This window comes from Nerophis ophidion, linkage group LG19, assembly GCF_033978795.1.
Source record: "Nerophis ophidion isolate RoL-2023_Sa linkage group LG19, RoL_Noph_v1.0, whole genome shotgun sequence".
In the NCBI taxonomy this organism is placed as follows: Eukaryota; Metazoa; Chordata; class Actinopteri; order Syngnathiformes; family Syngnathidae; genus Nerophis; species Nerophis ophidion.
Window position 1 is genome coordinate 4,426,549 of NC_084629.1, and position 20,410 is coordinate 4,446,958.

Genomic DNA, 20,410 nt, shown 5'->3' on the forward strand with positions numbered 1-20,410 from the left:
AGTCTATTCTTAAAACCCACTCTGCTGGTGATTGACAGCAGATATTGTGGAAGTGGATTCCAGTAAGTGATTGCCCGATACATAACAGTCTTTTTTTCCAAAACATCGCTTTTGGGTTTAAGACGGGTTTAGAAGCAGCGCGAAGGAGAACATTTCAGCGTGGCCCGAGGCAGCTCATTTATTAAACGGCCCACGGCACATTTTTAAAAATACTCTTTAACATACAGAAAGTAGAATAAAAGATTGAACAGGGGGAAATTTAACAAGAAAAAGTTGCAATGTTGACTCTAATTTAAAAAACAAAGCTGCCATGAAGGCAGATTTTGTTAAGATCCGTACTCGGATCTTCTCATATTATTGTTTATTGTGTCCATTGTTGTATCACTCCGTCTTTCTACCTCTTATTTCCTGTTTGTTCCGTCACCATGGTCACTCATTAGTTCACCTGCTACTCACGGTCCCGCACACCTGCTACAAATAATCACCTTCCCTTTATAAGCCTTCCTCTTTTCATTCTTCTGCCTTGGACTCTAATTTCTTCATACACAACGATACATCTGCTTTGTGCTTTTGCTTACATGCAATTTCTGTATTATTCTCGCGAGCTCTCATGCTGCGCAATTTTATTCATTCTTAGCTCTCATGCTAACTGTTTTGTTTTCCCCTTTGTGTGCCTATGTGCCAGTTTAGTTTACTATTTGTTTATCCTAGCTTTCATGCTAGCGTCTTTTGTTTGCCTTTTCTTATCTCCAGTATTTTTGTTCTCCAGCACCTTTTGTTATTCAAATAAATAGTTAAACCTTACCTTTGCTGTGTTCAATTTCGAGGCATCCTCGAGGGAATCGAACCCGGCACCTCAATGCCGAACAGGCGTAACAGATTTATTCTTTAAAGCTGTCAGTGCTTAAGAAATAATAATGTTATTCATATTAATTTTTATTGCATATATTTATATTCCATCCATCCATCCATCCATTAACTTATTTAGGCTCCAATTAATTCACATCAAAAATTCCACTTTGACATATTTTTGGGGGAAATTAAACATTTTCTTTGACAAAAAGAGAATAAAACGAACAAAAAAAACATGAACAAATAATCCCAAAAATATATATAATATATATGACTAATAGATCTGCAGTTGATGTAGGGACTTGAGCATTGAAAGTTAAAATAATAATAATGTTACTTTACACACTTTTTTGAGTGGGGCCCTTTTAGATCCTTAAAAATTTTTGTGGGATTTTTATTTATTTGTTTGTTTTTAAGCTATCATTGCTCCAAAAAATATTAATGATTTACAATCAATTCATTATTGACCTATTTAAGGATCCAAGTACGTTTTTGCCCTAAAAAAAAACCTAAAGGTCATTAAAAAAAAGAAAACAATTATATCGACAGAGCTAAAATTGATGGAGAGATTTAAGCGTAGAATTGTATTCTTCTTCCTCCAAACACGAACAGTTGAGTTTATACCAAAAAGTTCTATTTTGGTTTCATCTGACCACATGATATTCTCCCAATCCTCTGCTGTATCATCCATGTATTCATTTTGGTATAAACTCAACTCGTCGTGTTTGGAGGAAGAAGAATACCGAGTCGCATCCCAAGAACACCACACCTACTGTGAAGCATGGGGGTGGAAACATCATGCTTTGGGGCTGTTTTTTCTGCTAAGGGGACAGGACGATTGATCCGTGAGATTTTGAGTCAAAACCTCCTTCCATCAGTGAGAGCTTTGAATGGTTGACCAAATACTTATTTTCCACCATAATTTACAAATAAATTCTTTAAAATTCCTACAATGTGAATTCCTGGATTTTTTTTTCACATTCAGTCTCTCACAGTTGAAGTGTACCTATGATGAAAATTACAGACCTCTGTCATCATTTTAAGTGGGAAAATTTGCATAATCTGTGGCTGACTAAATACTTTTTTGCCCCACTGTATGTATAAATGAAATCCATCCATCCATTTTTCTACCGCTTATTCCCTTTTGGGGTGGCGGGGGGCGCTGGCGCCTATCTCAGCTACAATCGGGCGGAAGGCGGGCTACACCCTGGACAAGTCGCCACCTCATCGCAGGGCCAACACAGATAGACAGACAACATTCACACACTAGGGCCAATATATATGAAATACTCGAGTTGGCTGTAAATATACTCCTCCCCTTTAAACCACGCCCCCAACCACGCCCCCGACCACGCCTCCACCTTCGTAAATCAGAGGTTTCAAGGTTAGCAAGTATTAGTTATCCATCCATTTCCTACCGCTTGTCCTTTTTGGGGTCGTGGGGGGTGCTGGAGCCTATCTCATGTACTTAACAAAAATAAAGGTGAAATAACTGAAAACATGTTTTATATTCTAGTTTCTTCAAAATAGCCACCCTTTGCTCTCATTACTGCTTTGCACACTTCTGGCATTCTCTCCATGAGCTTCAAAAGGTAGTCACCTGAAATGGCTTTCACTTCACAGGTGACATGGTTGTGATGCCTTCAGTGACAATCTACAACATGGGTGTCAAACTCTGGCCCGCGTGCCAAATTTGGCCCGCCGTGTATTTTCATTTGGCCCTCGAGGCAATATCAAATTAACATTAGAGCTGGTCCGCCGGTATTATACAGCGGAACACAGCGGAATTAATTTTATTTTTTTGGTACACTAATGTGTTTATTTTAGGCCATTGGTTCTTTGTTTATTTTTGCAAAAAAAACAAAACAATTATATATATATATATATCACACAATCACAAAACAAAAGATTACAATGCAGTATAATATGATCAAATAATAAAATTTGGTAATACAAAAATAGCAACAACTAAGAACCAAAAAAAAAAAAAAATCTTTAGTCTACATAATAATGATAAAAAGAGCAATAAAAAAAAATATATATATATATAGCTGTGGGTTTTTTGTTTCGTTTTTTGGTACACCATTGTGTTTATTTTAGGCCTTTGGTTCTTTGTTTATTTTTGAAAAAACAATTAAAAAAATGTCTAAATATATATATATATATATATGTATATATATATATATATATATATATATATATATATATATGTATATATATATATATATATATATATATTTTTTTTTTTTTTATTTATTTTTTTTTTTTATTTGTTTTTGCAAAAATAAAAAAATTATATATATATATATATATATATATATATATATATATATATATATATATATATATATATATATATAAATAACAGCGCTCAGGGAGAAAGAAAGGAAACAGACAAAATAAGAGCGCTGACAGGAAATACTACAAACACAGAGGAAAAACTGAAACATATACCAAACTGTCAGGGACAAGCCTGACAGTACCAAATACAAACAATAAGTGACGAAAAAGTACCATCCATCCATTTTCTACTGCTTGTCCTATAATCAATAAAATAGGTCCAATTTAGAATAATCTTTTTCCGCAATACTTCTCCTCTCAGTGTATTTTTAAAACCCAATCTGCTGGTGATTGACAGCAGATATTGTGGAAGTGGATTCCAGTAAGTGATTGCCTGATACATAACAGTCTTTTTTTCCAAAACATCGCTTTTGGGTTTAAGACGGGTTTAGTAGCAGCGCACACACACACACACACACGCTAATGCACTGCAAGCTTGGTCAACAGCCATGCAGGTCACACTGAGGTTGGCCGTATGAATAACTTTAAGACTGTTACAAATATGCGCCACACTGTGAACCAACACTAAACGAGAATGACAAGCAAATTTCGGGAGAACATCCGCACTGTAACACAACATAACAAATACACAGAATCCCTTGCAATACTACCTCTTCCTGGACGCTACAATATAAAAATGTATTATTAGTCTGTGGGAAAAGTTTATTTTGGTATTTACCTGAGAAGGCTGCTAATAGAAAAGAGGCATTCAATTTCTATTTAAATTTCATTTGATATCCATCCATCCATCCATCATCTTCCGCTTATCCGAGGTCGGGTCGCGGGGGCAGCAGCCTAAGCAGGGAAGCCCAGACTTCCCTCTCCCCAGCCACTTCGTCTAGCTCTTCCCGGGGGATCCCGAGGCGTTCCCAGGCCAGCCGGGAGACATAGTCTTCCCAACGTGTCCTGGGTCTTCCCCGTGGCCTCCTACCAGCTGGACGTGCCCTAAACACATCCCTAGGGAGGCGTTCGGGTGGCATCCTGACCAGATTCCCGAACCACCTCATCTGGCTCCTCTCGATGTGAAGGAGCAGTGGCTTTACTTTGAGTTCCTCCCGGATGGCAGAGCTTCTCACCCTATCTCTAAGGGAGAGCAGGAAACTCATTTCGGCCGCTTGTACCCGTGATCTTATCCTTTCGGTCATGACCCAAAGCTCATGACCATAGGTGAGGATGGGAACGTAGATCGACCGGTAAATTGAGAGCTTTGCCTTCCGGCTCAGCTCCTTCTTCACCACAACGGATCGATACAACGTCCACATTACTGAAGACGCCGCACCGATCCGATAAATATGCGCCACACTGTGAACCAACACTAAACGAGAATGTCAAGCAAATTTCGGCAGAACATCCGCACTGTAACACAACATGACAAATACACAGAATCCCTTGCAATACTACCTCTTCCTGGACGCTACAATATAAAAATGTATTATTAGTCTGTGGGAAAAGTTTATTTTGGTATTTACCTGAGAAGGCTGCAAATAGAAAAGAGGCATTCAATTTCTATTTAAATTTTATTTGATATCCATCCATCCATCCATCATCTTCCGCTTATCCGAGGTCGGGTCGCGGGGGCAGCAGCCTAAGCAGGGAAGCCCAGACTTCCCTCTCCCCAGCCACTTCGTCCAGCTCCTCCAGGGGGATCCCGAGGCGTTCCCAGGCCAGCCGGGAGACATAGTCTTCCCAACGTGTCCTGGGTCTTCCCCATGGCCTCCTACCAGCTGGACGTGCCCTAAACACCTCCCTAGGGAGGCGTTCGGGTGGCATCCTGACCAGATGCCCGAACCACCTCATCTGGCTCCTCTCGATGTGGAGGAGCAGTGGCTTTACTTTGAGTTCCTCCCGGATGGCAGAGCTTCTCACCCTATCTCTAAGGGAGAGCAGGAAACTCATTTGGGCCGCTTGTACCCGTGATCTTATCCTTTCGGTCATGACCCAAAGCTCATGACCATAGGTGAGGATGGGAACGTAGATCGACCGGTAAATTGAGAGCTTTGCCTTCCGGCTCAGCTCCTTTTTCACCAAAACGGATCGATACAACGTCCGCATTACTGAAGACGCCGCACCGATCCGATCATTTGATATGCCATTGCTATTTTTAAATTATTAGTATTATTTGAAACTCCATTTTGCATGTCACTATAAAGTTATATAAGCATCGCTTGTTCAATATTCAATGCAAAACTTGTTTGGGTCCCTATTAAAAGGTCCATTTGTTCAACCTTGGCCCGAGGCTTTGTTCTGTTTAAAATTTTGGCCCACTCTGTATTTGAGTTTGACACCCTCCTGATCTACAAGGTAAATAGTCATGAAAATAAAGAGAAAAGGCGTTGAAATGGGAAGGTGTGTCCAAACTTCTGGCCTGTACTGTGTGTGTGGTGTCATGGAGGTGCACTCGTGCGCAGTAATTGTGTTTTTGGAGCAGCAAACGCCGATGACACGTCGGTGTCTGCCAGCAGGGAGTGGAAGCATGCAGGAAATGGTCAAAGCTGATAGAGATCTGATCATGTGGGTCCGTTTTTTTTTTGAATGCATTTAAAACAAAAAAATAGCTCAAGACGTGGAGAAGGATGCAAGACGTGGAGTGGAGTGAGAAAGCAGCATGGCGTGCCTTACCGCCGACTATCTGGCTATTTCCAGCAGGGCCAGGCTTAACGTTGCCACTCTCGCTGCGTTTGGCAAGATTAGCGTAAACATACGGCGGCAGCCAGAAGGAACCGAGGAAGGGATTTTTTTTTTTTTTTTTTTTTTTTGGCGGATCCGGCAGGTCGATTTTAAGCTTTTTCCACCGCACTCACAATGAAATCCTTCTGGCTGACAGGAAGCAAACAGGTCTTTTCTTTTTGGGGAGATGTGTTTTATCCTCCGCATTAGAAGTCTTTTTAAGGAGTTCAACCTGGGATTTTTCTGATGCTTGCGTGCGTGTCTTGTTTGGATTTGGATTCTAAGGGATTTTGCCTTTCCCGGTCCCAGGTGTGGGGAGTCTGCAGCGGACGTCCAGTCAGCGCAGCGCCATGACTTACCAAAGAAACAACCCGGCTGTCAACACGGCGGCCACCTACGCCGATCCGTATCGCTCAGCGCAGTATCGGCCCTGCGACTCCAACTACGGTCGGCAGGCTGCTAACATGGACGACAACACCCGCTCGCCCTCCATAGACAGCATGCAGAAGGATCCCAGGTAGGTTCTGCAAAAGACTCTAGTTAGTGGCTACTAGTGTTGTCCCGATACTAATATTTTGGTACCGGTACCAACATTATTTCAATACTTTTCGTTACTCTTCTAAATAATAGGGGACCACAAAAAATTGCATTATTGGCTTTATTTTAACAAAAAATCTTAAAGTGCATTAAACATATGTTTATTATTGTAGTTAAGTCCTTAAATAAAATAGTGAACAAACAAGACAACTTGTCTTTTAGTAGTAAGTAAACAAACAAAGGCTCCTAATTTAGGATCCCAGGTAGGTTCTGCAAAAGACTCTAGTTAGTGGCTACTAGTGTTGTCCCGATACCAAGATCTTGGTACCAGTACCAACATTATTTCGATACTTTTCAGTACTTTTCTTAATGAAGGGGACCACAAAAAATGTCATTATTGGCTTTATTTTAACAAAATATCTTAAGGTCCATTAAACATATGTTTATTATTGTAGTTAAGTCCTTAAATAAAATAGTGAACATACAAGACAACTTGTCTTTTAGTAGTAAGTAAACAAACAAAGGCTCCTAATTTAGGATCCCAGGTAGGTTCTGCAAAAGACTCTAGTTAGTGGCTACTAGTGTTGTCCGATACCAATATTTTGGTACCGGTACCAACATTATTTCGATACTTTTCTGTACTTTTCTTAATAAAGGGGACCACAAAAAATTGCATTATTGGCTTTATTTTAACAAAAAAACTTAAGGTACATTAAACATATGTTTATTATTGTAGTTAAGTCCTTAAATAAAATAGTGAACATACAAGACAACTTGTCTTTTAGTAGTAAGTAAACAAACAAAGGCTCCTAATTTAGGATCCCACGTAGGTTCTGCAAAAGACTCTAGTTAGTGGCTACTAGTGTTGTCCGATACCAATATTTTGGTACCGGTACCAACATTATTTCGATACTTTTCTGTACTTTTCTTAATGAAGGGGACCACAAAAAAATGTCATTATTGGCTTTATTTTAACAAAAAATCTTAAGGTGCATTAAACATATGTTTATTATTGTAGTTAAATCCTTAAATAAAATAGTGAACATACAAGACAACTTGTCTTTTAGTAGTAAGTAAGCAAAGTCGCCTAATTTAGGATCCCAGGTAGGTTCTGCAAAAGACTCTAATTAGTGGCTACTAGTGTTGTCCGATACCAATATTTTGGTACCGGTACCAACATTATTTCGATACTTTTCTGTACTTTTCTTAATAAAGGGGACCACAAAAAAATGCATTATTGGCTTTATTTTAACAAAAAATCTTAAGGTGCATAAACATATGTTTATTATTGTAGTTAAGTCCTTAAATAAAATACTGAACATACAAGACAACTTGTCTTTTAGTAGTAAGTAAACAAGAAAGGCTCCTAATTTAGGATCCCAGGTAGATCCTGCAAAAGACTCTAATTAGTGGTTACTAGTGTTGTCCCGATACCAATATTTTGGTACCGGTACCAACATTATTTCAATACTTCTCGGTACTTCTACTAATGAAGGGGACCCGAAAAAATTGCATTATTGGCTTTATTTTAACAAAAAAATTTAAGGTGCATTAAACATATGTTTATTTTTGTAGTTAAGTCCTTAAATAAAATAGTGAACATACAAGACAACTTGTCTTTTAGTAGTAAGTAAACAAACAAAGGCTCCTAATTTAGGATCCCAGGTAGGTTCTGCAAAAGACTCTAGTTAGTGGCTACTAGTGTTGTCCGATACCAATATTTTGGTATGGGTACGAGCATTATTTCGATACTTTTCTGTACTTTTACTAATGAAGGGGACCACAAAAAATTGCATTATTGGCTTTATTTTAACAAAAAAATTTAAGGTGCATTAAACATATGTTTATTTTTGTAGTTAAGTCCTTAAATAAAATAGTGAACATACAAGACAACTTGTCTTTTAGTAGTAAGTAAACAAAAAAGGCTCCTAATTTAGGATCCCAGGTAGGTTCTGCAAAAGACTCTAGTTAGTGGCTACTAGTGTTGTCCCGATACCAAGATCTTGGTACCGGTACCAACATTATTTCGATACTTTTCAGTACTTTTCTTAATAAAGGGGACCACAAAAAATGTCATTATTGGCTTTATTTTAACAAAAAATCTTAAGGTACATTAAACATATGTTTATTATTGTAGTTAAGTCCTTAAATAAAATAGTGAACATACAAGACAACTTGTCTTTTAGTAGCAAGTAAACAAACAAAGGCTCCTAATTTAGGATCCCAGGTAGGTTCTGCAAAAGACTCTAGTTAGTGGCTACTAGTGTTGTCCCGATACCAATATCTTGGTACCGGTACCAACATTATTTCGATACTTTTCTGTACTTTTCTTAATGGGGACCACAAAAAATTGCATTATTGGCTTTATTTTAACAAAAAAATCTTAAGGTGCATTAAACATATGTTTATTATTAGAGACCGAATGTCCCTGTGGGACAGAGGACCCTATTGAATTTCTAACATGCTTCAAAACTCACCAAATTTGACACACACATCAGGACTGGCGAAAATTGCAATCTAATAAAAAAAAAAAACAAATCTCAAAACTCAAAATTGCGTTCTAGCGCCACCTAGGAAGAAAAGACAGACAAAACTGTCCGTAACTTCCAATAGGAATATCGTAGAAACAAGAAACGAAAAACACTACGTAGGTCTCAGTTAGACCTATATTTCATCCACTGAGACCCCCCAGCTAAAATCAACAAGAAGTTTGCTATTCCCACTTTAATACAAACATTGTGTAAAAAAATGCGCTTTTTTTTTTCAAACATTATTTCCCTTGAGGCCGTTTGTCGTTTTAGCTTCAAATAGACAAAGAAGAGAGATTGAACCATTCTGATTAAAAGTTAAAGAAAGAGTTTTGACTACTACCCCGGTTTGGATTTTGTGAGCCCGCAAAGAACCATTGCGCTGCTGCTGTTGTCACAAAATGGCGGCTTTCTGCTCAGACAAAACTGTAGGACTGTCATACACACATGAAACAAAAACCTCAATATAGGTCTCACTGAGACCTATATTTCATATACTGACCGCCCCCAACTAAAATCAACAGGAAGTTTGCTATTCCCACTTCAATACAAAAACTGCATTACATTCACCATGCATTAGAGTCTCAAAATGGCGGCACCAAGGAGTCCTTATAAAATGCCTGATGTATAACACATGTGTATACAACTTTTTGTCTGTGTAATAATCCATCCATCCATCTTCTACCGCTTATCTGGGCTTAGGTCGCGGGGGCAGCAGCCAAAGCGGTCCCGTCCATCGCTGCTTGCAGCTATAATTGTAGTTAAGTCGTTAAATAAAATAGTGAACATACAAGACAACTTGTCTTTTAGTAGTAAGTAAACAAACAAAGGCTCCTAATTTAGGATCCCAGGTAGGTTCTGCAAAAGACTCTAGTTAGTGGCTACTAGTGTTGTCCCGATACCAATATTTTGGTACCGGTACCAACATTATTTCAATAATTTTCTGTACTTTTCTTAATAAAGGGGACCACAAAAAATTGCATTATTGGCTTTATTTTAACAAAAAAATCTTAAGGTGCATTAAACATATGTTTATTATTGTAGTTAAGTCCTTAAATAAAATAGTAAACATACAAGACAACTTGTCTTTTAGTAGTAAGTAAACAAGAAAGGCTCCTAATTTAGGATCCCAGGTAGGTTCTGCAAAAGACTCTAGTTAGTGGCTACTAGTGTTGTCCCGATACCAATATTTTGGTACCGGTACCAACATTATTTCAACACTTTTCAGTACTTTTCTAAATGAAGGGGACCACAAAAAATTGCATTATTGGCTTTACTTTAACAAAAAAATCTTAATGTGCATTAAACATATGTTTATTTTTGTAGTTAAGTCCTTAAATAAAATACTGAACAAACAAGACAACTTGTCTTTTAGTAGTAAGTAAACAAACAAAGGCTCCTAATTTAGGATCCCAGGTAGGTTCTGCAAAAGACTCTAGTTAGTGGCTACTAGTGTTGTCCCGATACCAATATTTTGGTACCGGAACCAACATTATTTCGATACTTTTCTGTACTTTTCTTAATAAAGGGGACCACAAAAAATTGCATTATTGGCTTTATTTTAACAAAAAATTTTAAGGTGCATTAAACATATGTTTATTATTATAGTTAAGTCCTTAAATAAAATAGTGAACATACAAGACAACTTGTCTTTTAGTAGTAAGTAAACAAAAAAGGCACCTAATTTAGGATCCCATGTAGGTTCTGCAAAAGACTCTAATTAGTGGCTACTAGTATTGTTCTGATACCAATATTTTGGTATGGGTACCAAACTTTGTGACGTCTGGCGGGCATCGTGGTGCTTCTTCCAAGATGCAGATCAGGCTCGGACACAGCGTACAGGTAAGAAGTAATGATTTATTAAAACTAAAAACAGACTAGGAACAAAAACACTAAGGCAGAAAAGGCAAACAAAGAGCTATTAGCATGAGAGCTAGAGAAACCAAACAGAATACTTCCTAGAGGCACAACAGGCAAAACAAAACACTAGCATGGGAGCTAGGAAAACACAAAAGGCTAAGCGTGGAAGCTAGCGAGTCCAAATACATAAACCCAAGTCGTCACTTGTGAACACAATCCGTATGTAACACAAACTATGAGGAGAGAACGAGTGAACGGAAAAGGCAGGCTTAAATAGAGTCTCTGATCAAAAGCAGGGGTGCGAACAAAGGCAGGTGAACAAATCAAGTTACCATGGTGACAAAACAAACAAGGAAGCGCACGCACACACACACTCAGCACCGGAAGAGTCAAAAACAATCGAAAAACCAAATAATGTATGATCCAGGCGGCGGATCATAAAAATTATTTTGATACTTTTCGGTACTTTTCCTAATGAAGGGAACCACAAAAAAATTGCATTATTGGCATTATTTTAACAAAAAAATCTTAAGGTGCATTAAACATATGTTTATTATTGTAGTTAAGTCCTTAAATAAAATAGTGAACATACAAGAAAACTTGTCTTTAAGTAGTAAGTAAACAAACAAACATATATATATGTATATATATATATATATATATATATGTTTTAACCAAAATGCAGGATTTAATTGGAAGAAAAAAAAAAACGGGTTTAGTTCTTTTGTATGAATAATTACATGTTACATAACAGACTAATTATGTACAGTAGCTATGTGACACAATTAGCCTCGTACTATCCCATGTAAGTACATTGTAGTAAACTTAACCAGGCCTTATTGGTAAAAAAAAGAAAAAAAAAAGTGGTTAATTTATTTTATTTTAATTTATCTATTATTTTGATTTGAATCTATGGTTACATATATTCATGTGTGTCTATTATTTTTGTGGGCACTAGGTGACAATTACCTTGGGAATTGAGTGGGGGGGGGGGGTATTGTGAGGAATTGGGTATATTATGTTACATGTTGTAAAATGTGCAGATACCTCAACTTGTTCTTACCATGATGCATCATACTGTACTGTCTGCAAAATTCAATAACAATATTTGTGTTAAATATCCAAAGAGCTTTTGTAGTTTTGGATCAACGCTGCTTTTCCCCCTCACGATTCAAACAGGCGAGCTTTCCGCATATTAGCTCTAACAATAGCACCTCACGTGACATAAAATGCTGAATCTGCGCTTATTTTTCAGCGGTGCAGCAGCATTACAAGTGGGGCTGACCTCCGGTTAACCTCCTGACTTTGCACAGCGGAATCCGCTTTTGGGCACAATTACTATTTTCTAAATGCACGCCGCAGGCAAACGATTCACAATATTTGATTATCAGTGAAGTGTGAAGTGAATTAAATTTATATAGCGCTTTTTCTCTAGTGACTCAAAGCGCTTTACATAGTGAAACCCAATACCTAATTTTTACATTTTAAACCAGTGTGGGTGGCACTGGGAGCAGGTGGGTAAAGTGTCTTGCCCAAGGACACAACGACAGTGACTAGGGTGGCTGAAGCGGGGATCGAACCTGCAACCCTCAAGTTGCTGGCACGGCCGCTCTACCAACCGAGCTATACCGCCCCGTATGTATGTGTGTGTGTGTGTGCATATATATATATATATAAATATACATACACACACATATATACATAAATATGTACATATATGTATATATGTATGTGTGTGTGTATATATATATGTATGTATGTATGTATGTATGTATATATATATGTATATATGTATATATATATATATGTATGTATATATATATGGGCTTCACGGTGGCAGAGGGGTTAGTGCGTCTGCCTCACAATACGAAGGTCCAGCAGTCCTGGGTTCAAATCCAGGCTCGGGATCTTTCTGTGTGGAGTTTGCATGTTCTCCCCGTGAATGCGTGGGTTCCCTCCGGGTACTCCGGCTTCCTCCCACTTCCAAAGACATGCACCTGGGGATAGGTTGATTGGCAACACTAAATGGTCCCTAGTGTGTGAATGTGAGTGTGAATGTTGTCTGTCTATCTGTGTTGGCCCTGCGATGAGGTGGCGACTTGTCCAGGGTGTACCCTGCCTTCCGCCCGATTGTAGCTGAGATAGGCGCCAGCACCCCCCGCGACCCCGAAAGGGAATAAGCGGTAGAAAATGGATGGATGGATGGATGGATGGATATATATATATATGTATATATATATATATAAATACATATATATATATATATATATATATATATATATATATATATATATATACATATATATGTTTTAACCAAAATGCAGAATTTGGTTATCAGTACTGGTGTCTACGGAAAATCATCATTTTCGGATCCTGATTTACTTCACTCTAGTCAGCCTTTTACGGCAAGTTTGGTTTATCTGAAAATATCAAGATCCTCTTATTGTTTTTTTTTTTTTTCCCTGCTTTGACCTCTGAACTGGTGCTTGTAGGGAGTTTGCATGGCGTGACCCCGAGCTGACGGAGGTGATTCACATGCTGCAGCACCACTTCCCCTCCGTGCAGGCCAATGCCGCCGCCTACCTGCAGCACCTTTGCTTCGGCGACAACGCAATCAAGGCCGACGTGAGTCCCACTTTTACCCTTTACTTACCTTTTTCTCACCCAATGTAACAAACGGCGGTTATGATAAGTACCAGAACAATGGTTATTAGTCTTTGTTAGACCAGCATTAAAATATATGGTCAGGGGTCACCAACCTTTTTGAAACCAGGAGCTACTTCTTGGGTACTGATTAATGCCAAGGGCTACCAGTTTGATACACACTTAAATAAATTGCCAGAAATAGCCAATTTGCTCAATTTACCTTTAATAAATGAATCTATATGTATATAAAAAAAATGGGTATTTCTGTCTGTCATTCCGTCATACATTTTTTTTTCCTTTTACGGAAGGTTTTTTGTAGAGAATAAATGATGAAAAAAATACTCAATTGAACGGTTTAAAAGAGGAGAAAACAGGAAAATAATGAAGATTAAATTTTGAAACATAGTTTATCTTCAATTTTGACTCTTTAAAATTCAAAATTCCAGCGAAAAAAATAAGAGAAAAAACTAGCTAATTGGAATCTTTTTGAAAAAATTAAAAAAATTATTTATGGAACATCATTAGTAATTTTTCCTGATTAATATTAATTTTAGAATTTTGATGACATGTTTTAAATAGGTTAAAATCCAATCTGCCCTGCGATGAGGTGGCAACTTGTCCAGGGTGTACCCCGCCTTCCGCCCGATTGTAGCTGAGATAGGCGCCAGCGCCCCCCGCGACCCCAAAAAAAGGGAATAAGCGGTAGAAAATGGATGGATGGATGGATAAAATCCAATCCGCACTTTGTTAGAATATATAACAAATTGGACCAAGCTATATTTCTAACAAAGACAAATTATTTTTTTTTTTAGATTTTCCACAACAAAATTTTTTCAAATAAATTTAAAAGGCTTTGAAATAAGATTCAAATTTGATTCTACAGATTTTGTAGATTTGCCAGAATATTTTTTTTTAATTTTAATGTTAATAAGTTTGAAGAAATATTTCACAAATATTCTTCGTCGAAAAAAACAGAAGCTACAATGAAGAATTAAATTAAAGTGTATTTATTATTCTTTACAATTTAAAAAATAATAATTTACTTGAACATTGATTTAAATTGTCAGGAAAGAAGAGGAAGGAATTTAAAAGGTAAAAAGGTATATGTGTTTAAAAATCCTAAAATCATTTTTAAGGTTGTATTTTTTCTCTAAAATTGTCTTTCTGAAAGTTATAAGAAGCAAAGTAAAAAAATTAATGAATTTATTTAAACAAGTGAAGACCAAGTCTTTAAAATATTTTCTTGGATTTTCAAATTCTATTTGAGTTTTGTCTCTCTTAGAATTAAAAATGTCGAGCAAAGCGAGACCAGCTTGCTAGTAAATAAATACAATTTAAAAAATAGAGGCAGCTCACTGGTAAGTGCTGCTATTTGAGCTATTTTTAGAACAGGCCAGCGGGCGACTCATCTGGTCCTTACGGGCTACCTGGTGCCCGTTGGTGACCCCTGAGTTAGAGTGTCCGCCCGGAGATCGGTAAGTCGTGAGTTCAAACCCTGCCCAAGTCATACCAAAGACTATAAAAATGGGACCAAGGGTGGAGTGCCATCTCCGGGTTGGGGAGGAGTTCAAGTACCTAGGAGTCTTGTTCACGAGTGAGGGAAGAGTGGGTGGTGAGATCGACAGGCGGATCGGTGCGGCGTCTTCTGTAATGCGGACGCTGTATCGATCCGTTGTGGTGAAGAAGGAGCTGAGCCGGAAGGAAAAGCTCTCAATTTACCGCTCGATCTACGTTCCCATCCTCACCTATGGTCATGAGCTTTGGGTCATGACCCAAAGGACAAGATCACCAGGTCTCTACTTTTATCAGTGGCCTAGTGGTTAGAGTGTCCGCCCTGAGATCGGTAAGTTGTGAGTTCAAACCCTGCCCGAGTCATACCAAATACTATAAAAATGGGACCCACTACCTCACTCCCGGAAAAGGGTGGAGTTCCATCTGCGGGTTGGGGGGTGGAAGAGTTCAAGTACCTCGGAGTCTTGTTCAAGAGAGGGGGAAGAGTGGATGATGAGGTCGACAGGCAGACTGGTGCGGGGTCTTCAGTAATGTGGACGCTGTATCGATCCATTGTGGAGAATTATGAGCCGAGCCGGAAGGCAAAGCTCTCAATTTATAGTGGATCTGACGTAATAGTGAGAGTCCAGTCCATAGTGGATCTAACATAATAGTGAGAGTCCAGTCCATAGTGGATCTAACATAATAGTGTGAGAGTCCAGTCCATAGTGGATCTAACATAATAGTGTGAGAGTCCAGTCCATAATGGATCCAACATAATAGTGAGAGTCCAGTCCATAGTTGATCTAACATAATAGTGTGAGAGTCCAGTCCATAGTGGATCTAACATAATAGTGTGAGAGTCCAGTCCATAGTGGAGCTAACATAATAGTGTGAGAGTCCAGTCCATAGTGGATCTAACATAATAGTGAGAGTCCAGTCCATAGTGGATCCAACATAATAGTGAGAGTCCAGTCCATAGTGGATCTAACATAATAGTGAGAGTCCAGTCCATAGTGGATCTAACATAATAGTGTGAGAGTCAAGTCCATAGTGGATCTAACATAATTGCGAGAGTCCAGTCCATAGTGGATCTAACATAATAGTGAGAGTCCAGTCCATAGTGGATCTAACATAATAGTGTGAGAGTCAAGTCCATAGTGGATCTAACATAATAGCGAGAGTCCAGTCCATAGTGAATCTAACATAATAGTGTGAGTGTCAAGTCCATAGTGGATCTAACATAATAGTGTGAGAGTCCAGTCCATAGTGGATCTAACGTAATAGTGTGAAAGTCCAGTCCATAGTGGCTCTAACATAATAATTAGAGTCCAGTCCATAGTGGATCTAACATAATAGCGAGAGTCCAGTCCATAGTGAATCTAACATCATAGTGATAGTCCAGTCCATAGTGGATCTAACATAATAGTGAGAGTCCAGTCCATAGTGGATCTAACATCATAGTGATAGTCCAGTCCATAGTGGATCTAACATAATAGTGAGAGTCCAGTCCATAGTGGATCTAACATAATAGTGTGAGAGTCCAGTCCATAGTGGATCTAACATAATAGTGAGAGTCCAGTTCATAGTGGATCTAACATAATAGTGTGAGAGTCCAGTCCATAGTGGGTCTAACATAATAGTGAGATTCCAGTCCATAGTGGATCTAACATAATAGTGAGAGTCCAGTCCATAGTGGATCTAACATAATAGTGTGAGAGTCAAGTCCATAGTGGATCTAACATAATAGCGAGAGTCCAGTCCATAGTGAATCTAACATAATAGTGTGAGTGTCAAGTCCATAGTGGATCTAACATAATAGTGTGAGAGTCCAGTCCATAGTGGATCTAACGTAATAGTGTGAAAGTCCAGTCCATAGTGGCTCTAACATAATAATTAGAGTCCAGTCCATAGTGGATCTAACATAATAGCGAGAGTCCAGTCCATAGTGAATCTAACATCATAGTGATAGTCCAGTCCATAGTGGATCTAACATAATAGTGAGAGTCCAGTCCATAGTGGATCTAACATAATAGTGTGAGAGTCCAGTCCATAGTGGATCTAACATAATAGTGAGAGTCCAGTTCATAGTGGGGCATGCAGGTGATCATCTTGAGTGGGCAGAGACGTCCCCAACTGATGCACAGATGAGTGGTCCACCGTTGGTCCCGACTTTGGACAGCTAGCGCTTCATCTGTGGTCACCGAATCTGTGCCCCAACCCTCGACAAAGAGAGGGGGGCAGAGCAGAAAACAAAACGGCAGATCAACTGGTCTAAAAAGGAAGTCTATTTAAAGGCTAGAGTATACAAATAAGTTTTAAGATGGGACTTAAATGCTTCTACTGAGGTAGCATCTCTAACTGTTACCAGGATATTACCCTACCCATAATAAATATTAGTTTTTGTGATGACTCTTGTTGATTCTCCTCACAGGTGTGTCGGCTCGGTGGCGTCAAACACCTGGTCGACCTGCTGGACCACAAAGTCCTGGAGGTCCAGAGGAACTCGTGTGGAGCTCTGAGGAACCTCGTTTACGGTAAAGCCATGGACGACAACAAGATCGCGCTGAGGAACGCGGGAGGCATCCCGGCTCTGCTTCGACTACTGAGAAGGACCGTGGATGCGGATGTCCGGGAGCTCATCACAGGTAAGTCGGACAGCCTTTCACTATTATGTTAGATCCACTATGGACTGGACTCTCTCACTATTATGTTATATCCACTATGGACTGGACTTTCTCACTATTATGTTATATTCACTATGGACTGGACTCTCTCACTATTATGTTAGATCCACTATGGACTGGACTCCCACTATTATGTTAGATCCACTATGGACTGGACTCTCTCACTATTATGTTAGATCCACTATGGACTGGACTCCCACTATTATGTTAGATCCACTATGGACTGGACTCTCTCACTATTATGTTATATCCACTATGGACTGGACTTTCTCACTATTATGTTAGATCCACTATGGACTGGACTTTCTCACTATTATGTTAGATCCACTATGGACTGGACTCTCACACTATTATGTTAGATCCACTATGGACTGGACTTTCTCACTATTATGTTAGATCCACTATGGACTGGACTCTCTCACTATTATGTTAGATCCACTATGGACTGGACTCTCTCACTATTATGTTAGATCCACTATGGACTGGACTCTCACACTATTATGTTAGATCCACTATAGACTGGACTGTAACACTATTATGTTAGATCTACTATGGACTGGACTCTTACACGATTATGTTAGATCCACTATGGACTGAACTCTCACACTATTATGTTAGATCCACTATGGACTGGACTCTCACACTATTATGTTAGATCCACTATGGACTGGACTCTCACACTATTATGTTAGATCCACTATGGACTGGACTCTCACACTATTATGTTAGATCCACTATGGACTGGACTCTCACACTATTATGTTAGATCCACTATGGACTGGACTCTCACACTATTATGTTAGATCCACTATGGACTGGACTCTCACACTATTATGTTAGATCCACTATGGACTGGACTCTCACACTATTATGTTAGATCCACTATGGACTGGACTCTCACACTATTATGTTAGATCCACTATGGACTGGACTCTCACACTATTATGTTAGATCCACTATGGACTGGACTCTCACACTATTATGTTAGATCCACTATGGACTGGACTCTCACACTATTATGTTAGATCCACTATGGACTGGACTCTCACTATTATGTTAGATCCACTATGGACTGGACTCTCACTATTATGTTAGAGCCACTATGGACTGGACTCTCACTATTATGTTAGATCCACTATGGACTGTACTCTCACTATTATGTTAGATGATATTATGCTAGATCCACTCGAAGTCCATTGCACCGGTTATTAAAAGTACTCTTTAAAAAAAACAACATGATGTTTCATCAGCTTTACAGTAAATGTAGTAGTAATAGCGGTGTAGCGTGCAAGGATGAGAATGGAAGAAGTGTCAAAAGATGGCGCTAACTGTTTTAATGACATTCAGACTCCACTTCAATCACTAACGGAGCGACATCTCCTCACCCGTGGCTTAAAAGTGCAACAACAACGCCGAAAATGTATCCCGTGAAAAACCAAAGTTCCCTCAGGTAAATAATGTAAACTCACTACACCGGTATGTTTTAGCGCTTTCATGGCCAGTTTACTGACAGATATAAGTGAGAACTTTACACTACTTTATATTAGAAATGGCAACAGCGGAGGATGACTGTCCCATAACAAGAAGATAGAGAAAAAGAAGAAGTTTATCGACTATGGTGTCTGAACGGACTACAAATGCAGAAGCGCGCAAATTTTCAGGACTTATGCAGATCCCAAATACAGATCAGCAAGTACCAGAAGGTAAGGAAAGCTGCTTTTGCATAATATTGCGAAACAAAAAATACGTCTTACCTTATACATCATGATAATACTTCTGTTTAATGCGCCGACAATACTTCAAGCGGTGCGGCTTCATAGCTTACCAAAGTCATACTAAAATATTTTGATAGGTTTTTAAGCGCCGTGTGTAATGTTCTATATTTTCAAAGGAACTTCACTTGAGTCATATTGCAGTCTACACATATCTCTTATGTGTGACTGCCATCCATACTTGCCAACCTTCAGACCTCCGAATTCGGCAGATGGGGGGTGCATATATTTCTTTTATTTACCCCTTCCTTCTTCGAGCTGTCCTGGATGAAATTAAATTATTTTTTCCCAATCATTTTGGAACTTGCAAGCGTACTTCTTTTTCTTACTCGTCGTCGCCATGTCTCTTCTTCGTTCTTCTGCTTCGTCTCTGTTACATTTTTGGACATTACTACTTGCCGTAGTTTTGAAGCAATGCATGGTGGGAATCTGGATGTTGTGTGGCAGTGTATTAACGTGCCGGCTGGAATAAACACACGCTGAGAAATATCTCCGTGCCTGCCTATTTTATGGGTTGTAGATAAACCGATGGATAACGGAGACATGTATAATAGTCTCCTTTTCAGGTGAGAGAGGACGCTAAAGGCAGTGCCTTTAAGACACGCCCCCAATATTGTTGTTCAGGTGGAAATCGGGAGAAATTATTTCGGGAGGGGCACTGAAATTCGGTAGTCTCCTGGGAAAATTGGGAGGGTTGCCAAGTATGCTGCCATCTATTGGTCACACTTATCATTTCACCACGTACCAAATAAAATGACTCCGAGGTCGGTAAGCATAACCAGAATTATTCGGTACATTAGACGCACTGTCGGGTTTTGAGGAAATTAAAGGACTATAAGTGCGCCTTATAGTCGGTGAAATACTGTACATCAAAATATGGGATTTGACAAATAAATCCAGAATTTGCCAGGCTGATATCATTTGTCACCATGAGCCGAGCTGTATCGGCGCTGTGGTGGAGCTTCTACTGTGCATTAAAAACAAAAGCCCATTTTGTCACACGGCGGTGAGGGATGTCTTGTCTTGTCAA

General features: G+C 38.9%; 1 protein-coding gene across 8 annotated transcripts in view; it reads left to right on the top strand.

Annotated features, from left to right (window-relative positions):
- The window catches only part of LOC133537889 (plakophilin-4-like), a 280,220-nt gene that overhangs the window by 208,846 nt on the left and 50,964 nt on the right, over positions 1–20,410 (top strand). For all 8 annotated transcript variants that reach the window (XM_061879014.1, XM_061879012.1, XM_061879018.1 and 5 more), the window contains 3 exons: positions 6,169–6,376; positions 13,277–13,409; positions 17,356–17,569. In XM_061879014.1, coding sequence (XP_061734998.1) covers positions 6,169–6,376; positions 13,277–13,409; positions 17,356–17,569 — 555 coding nt within the window. The remainder of the gene's footprint in view (positions 1–6,168; positions 6,377–13,276; positions 13,410–17,355; positions 17,570–20,410) is intronic.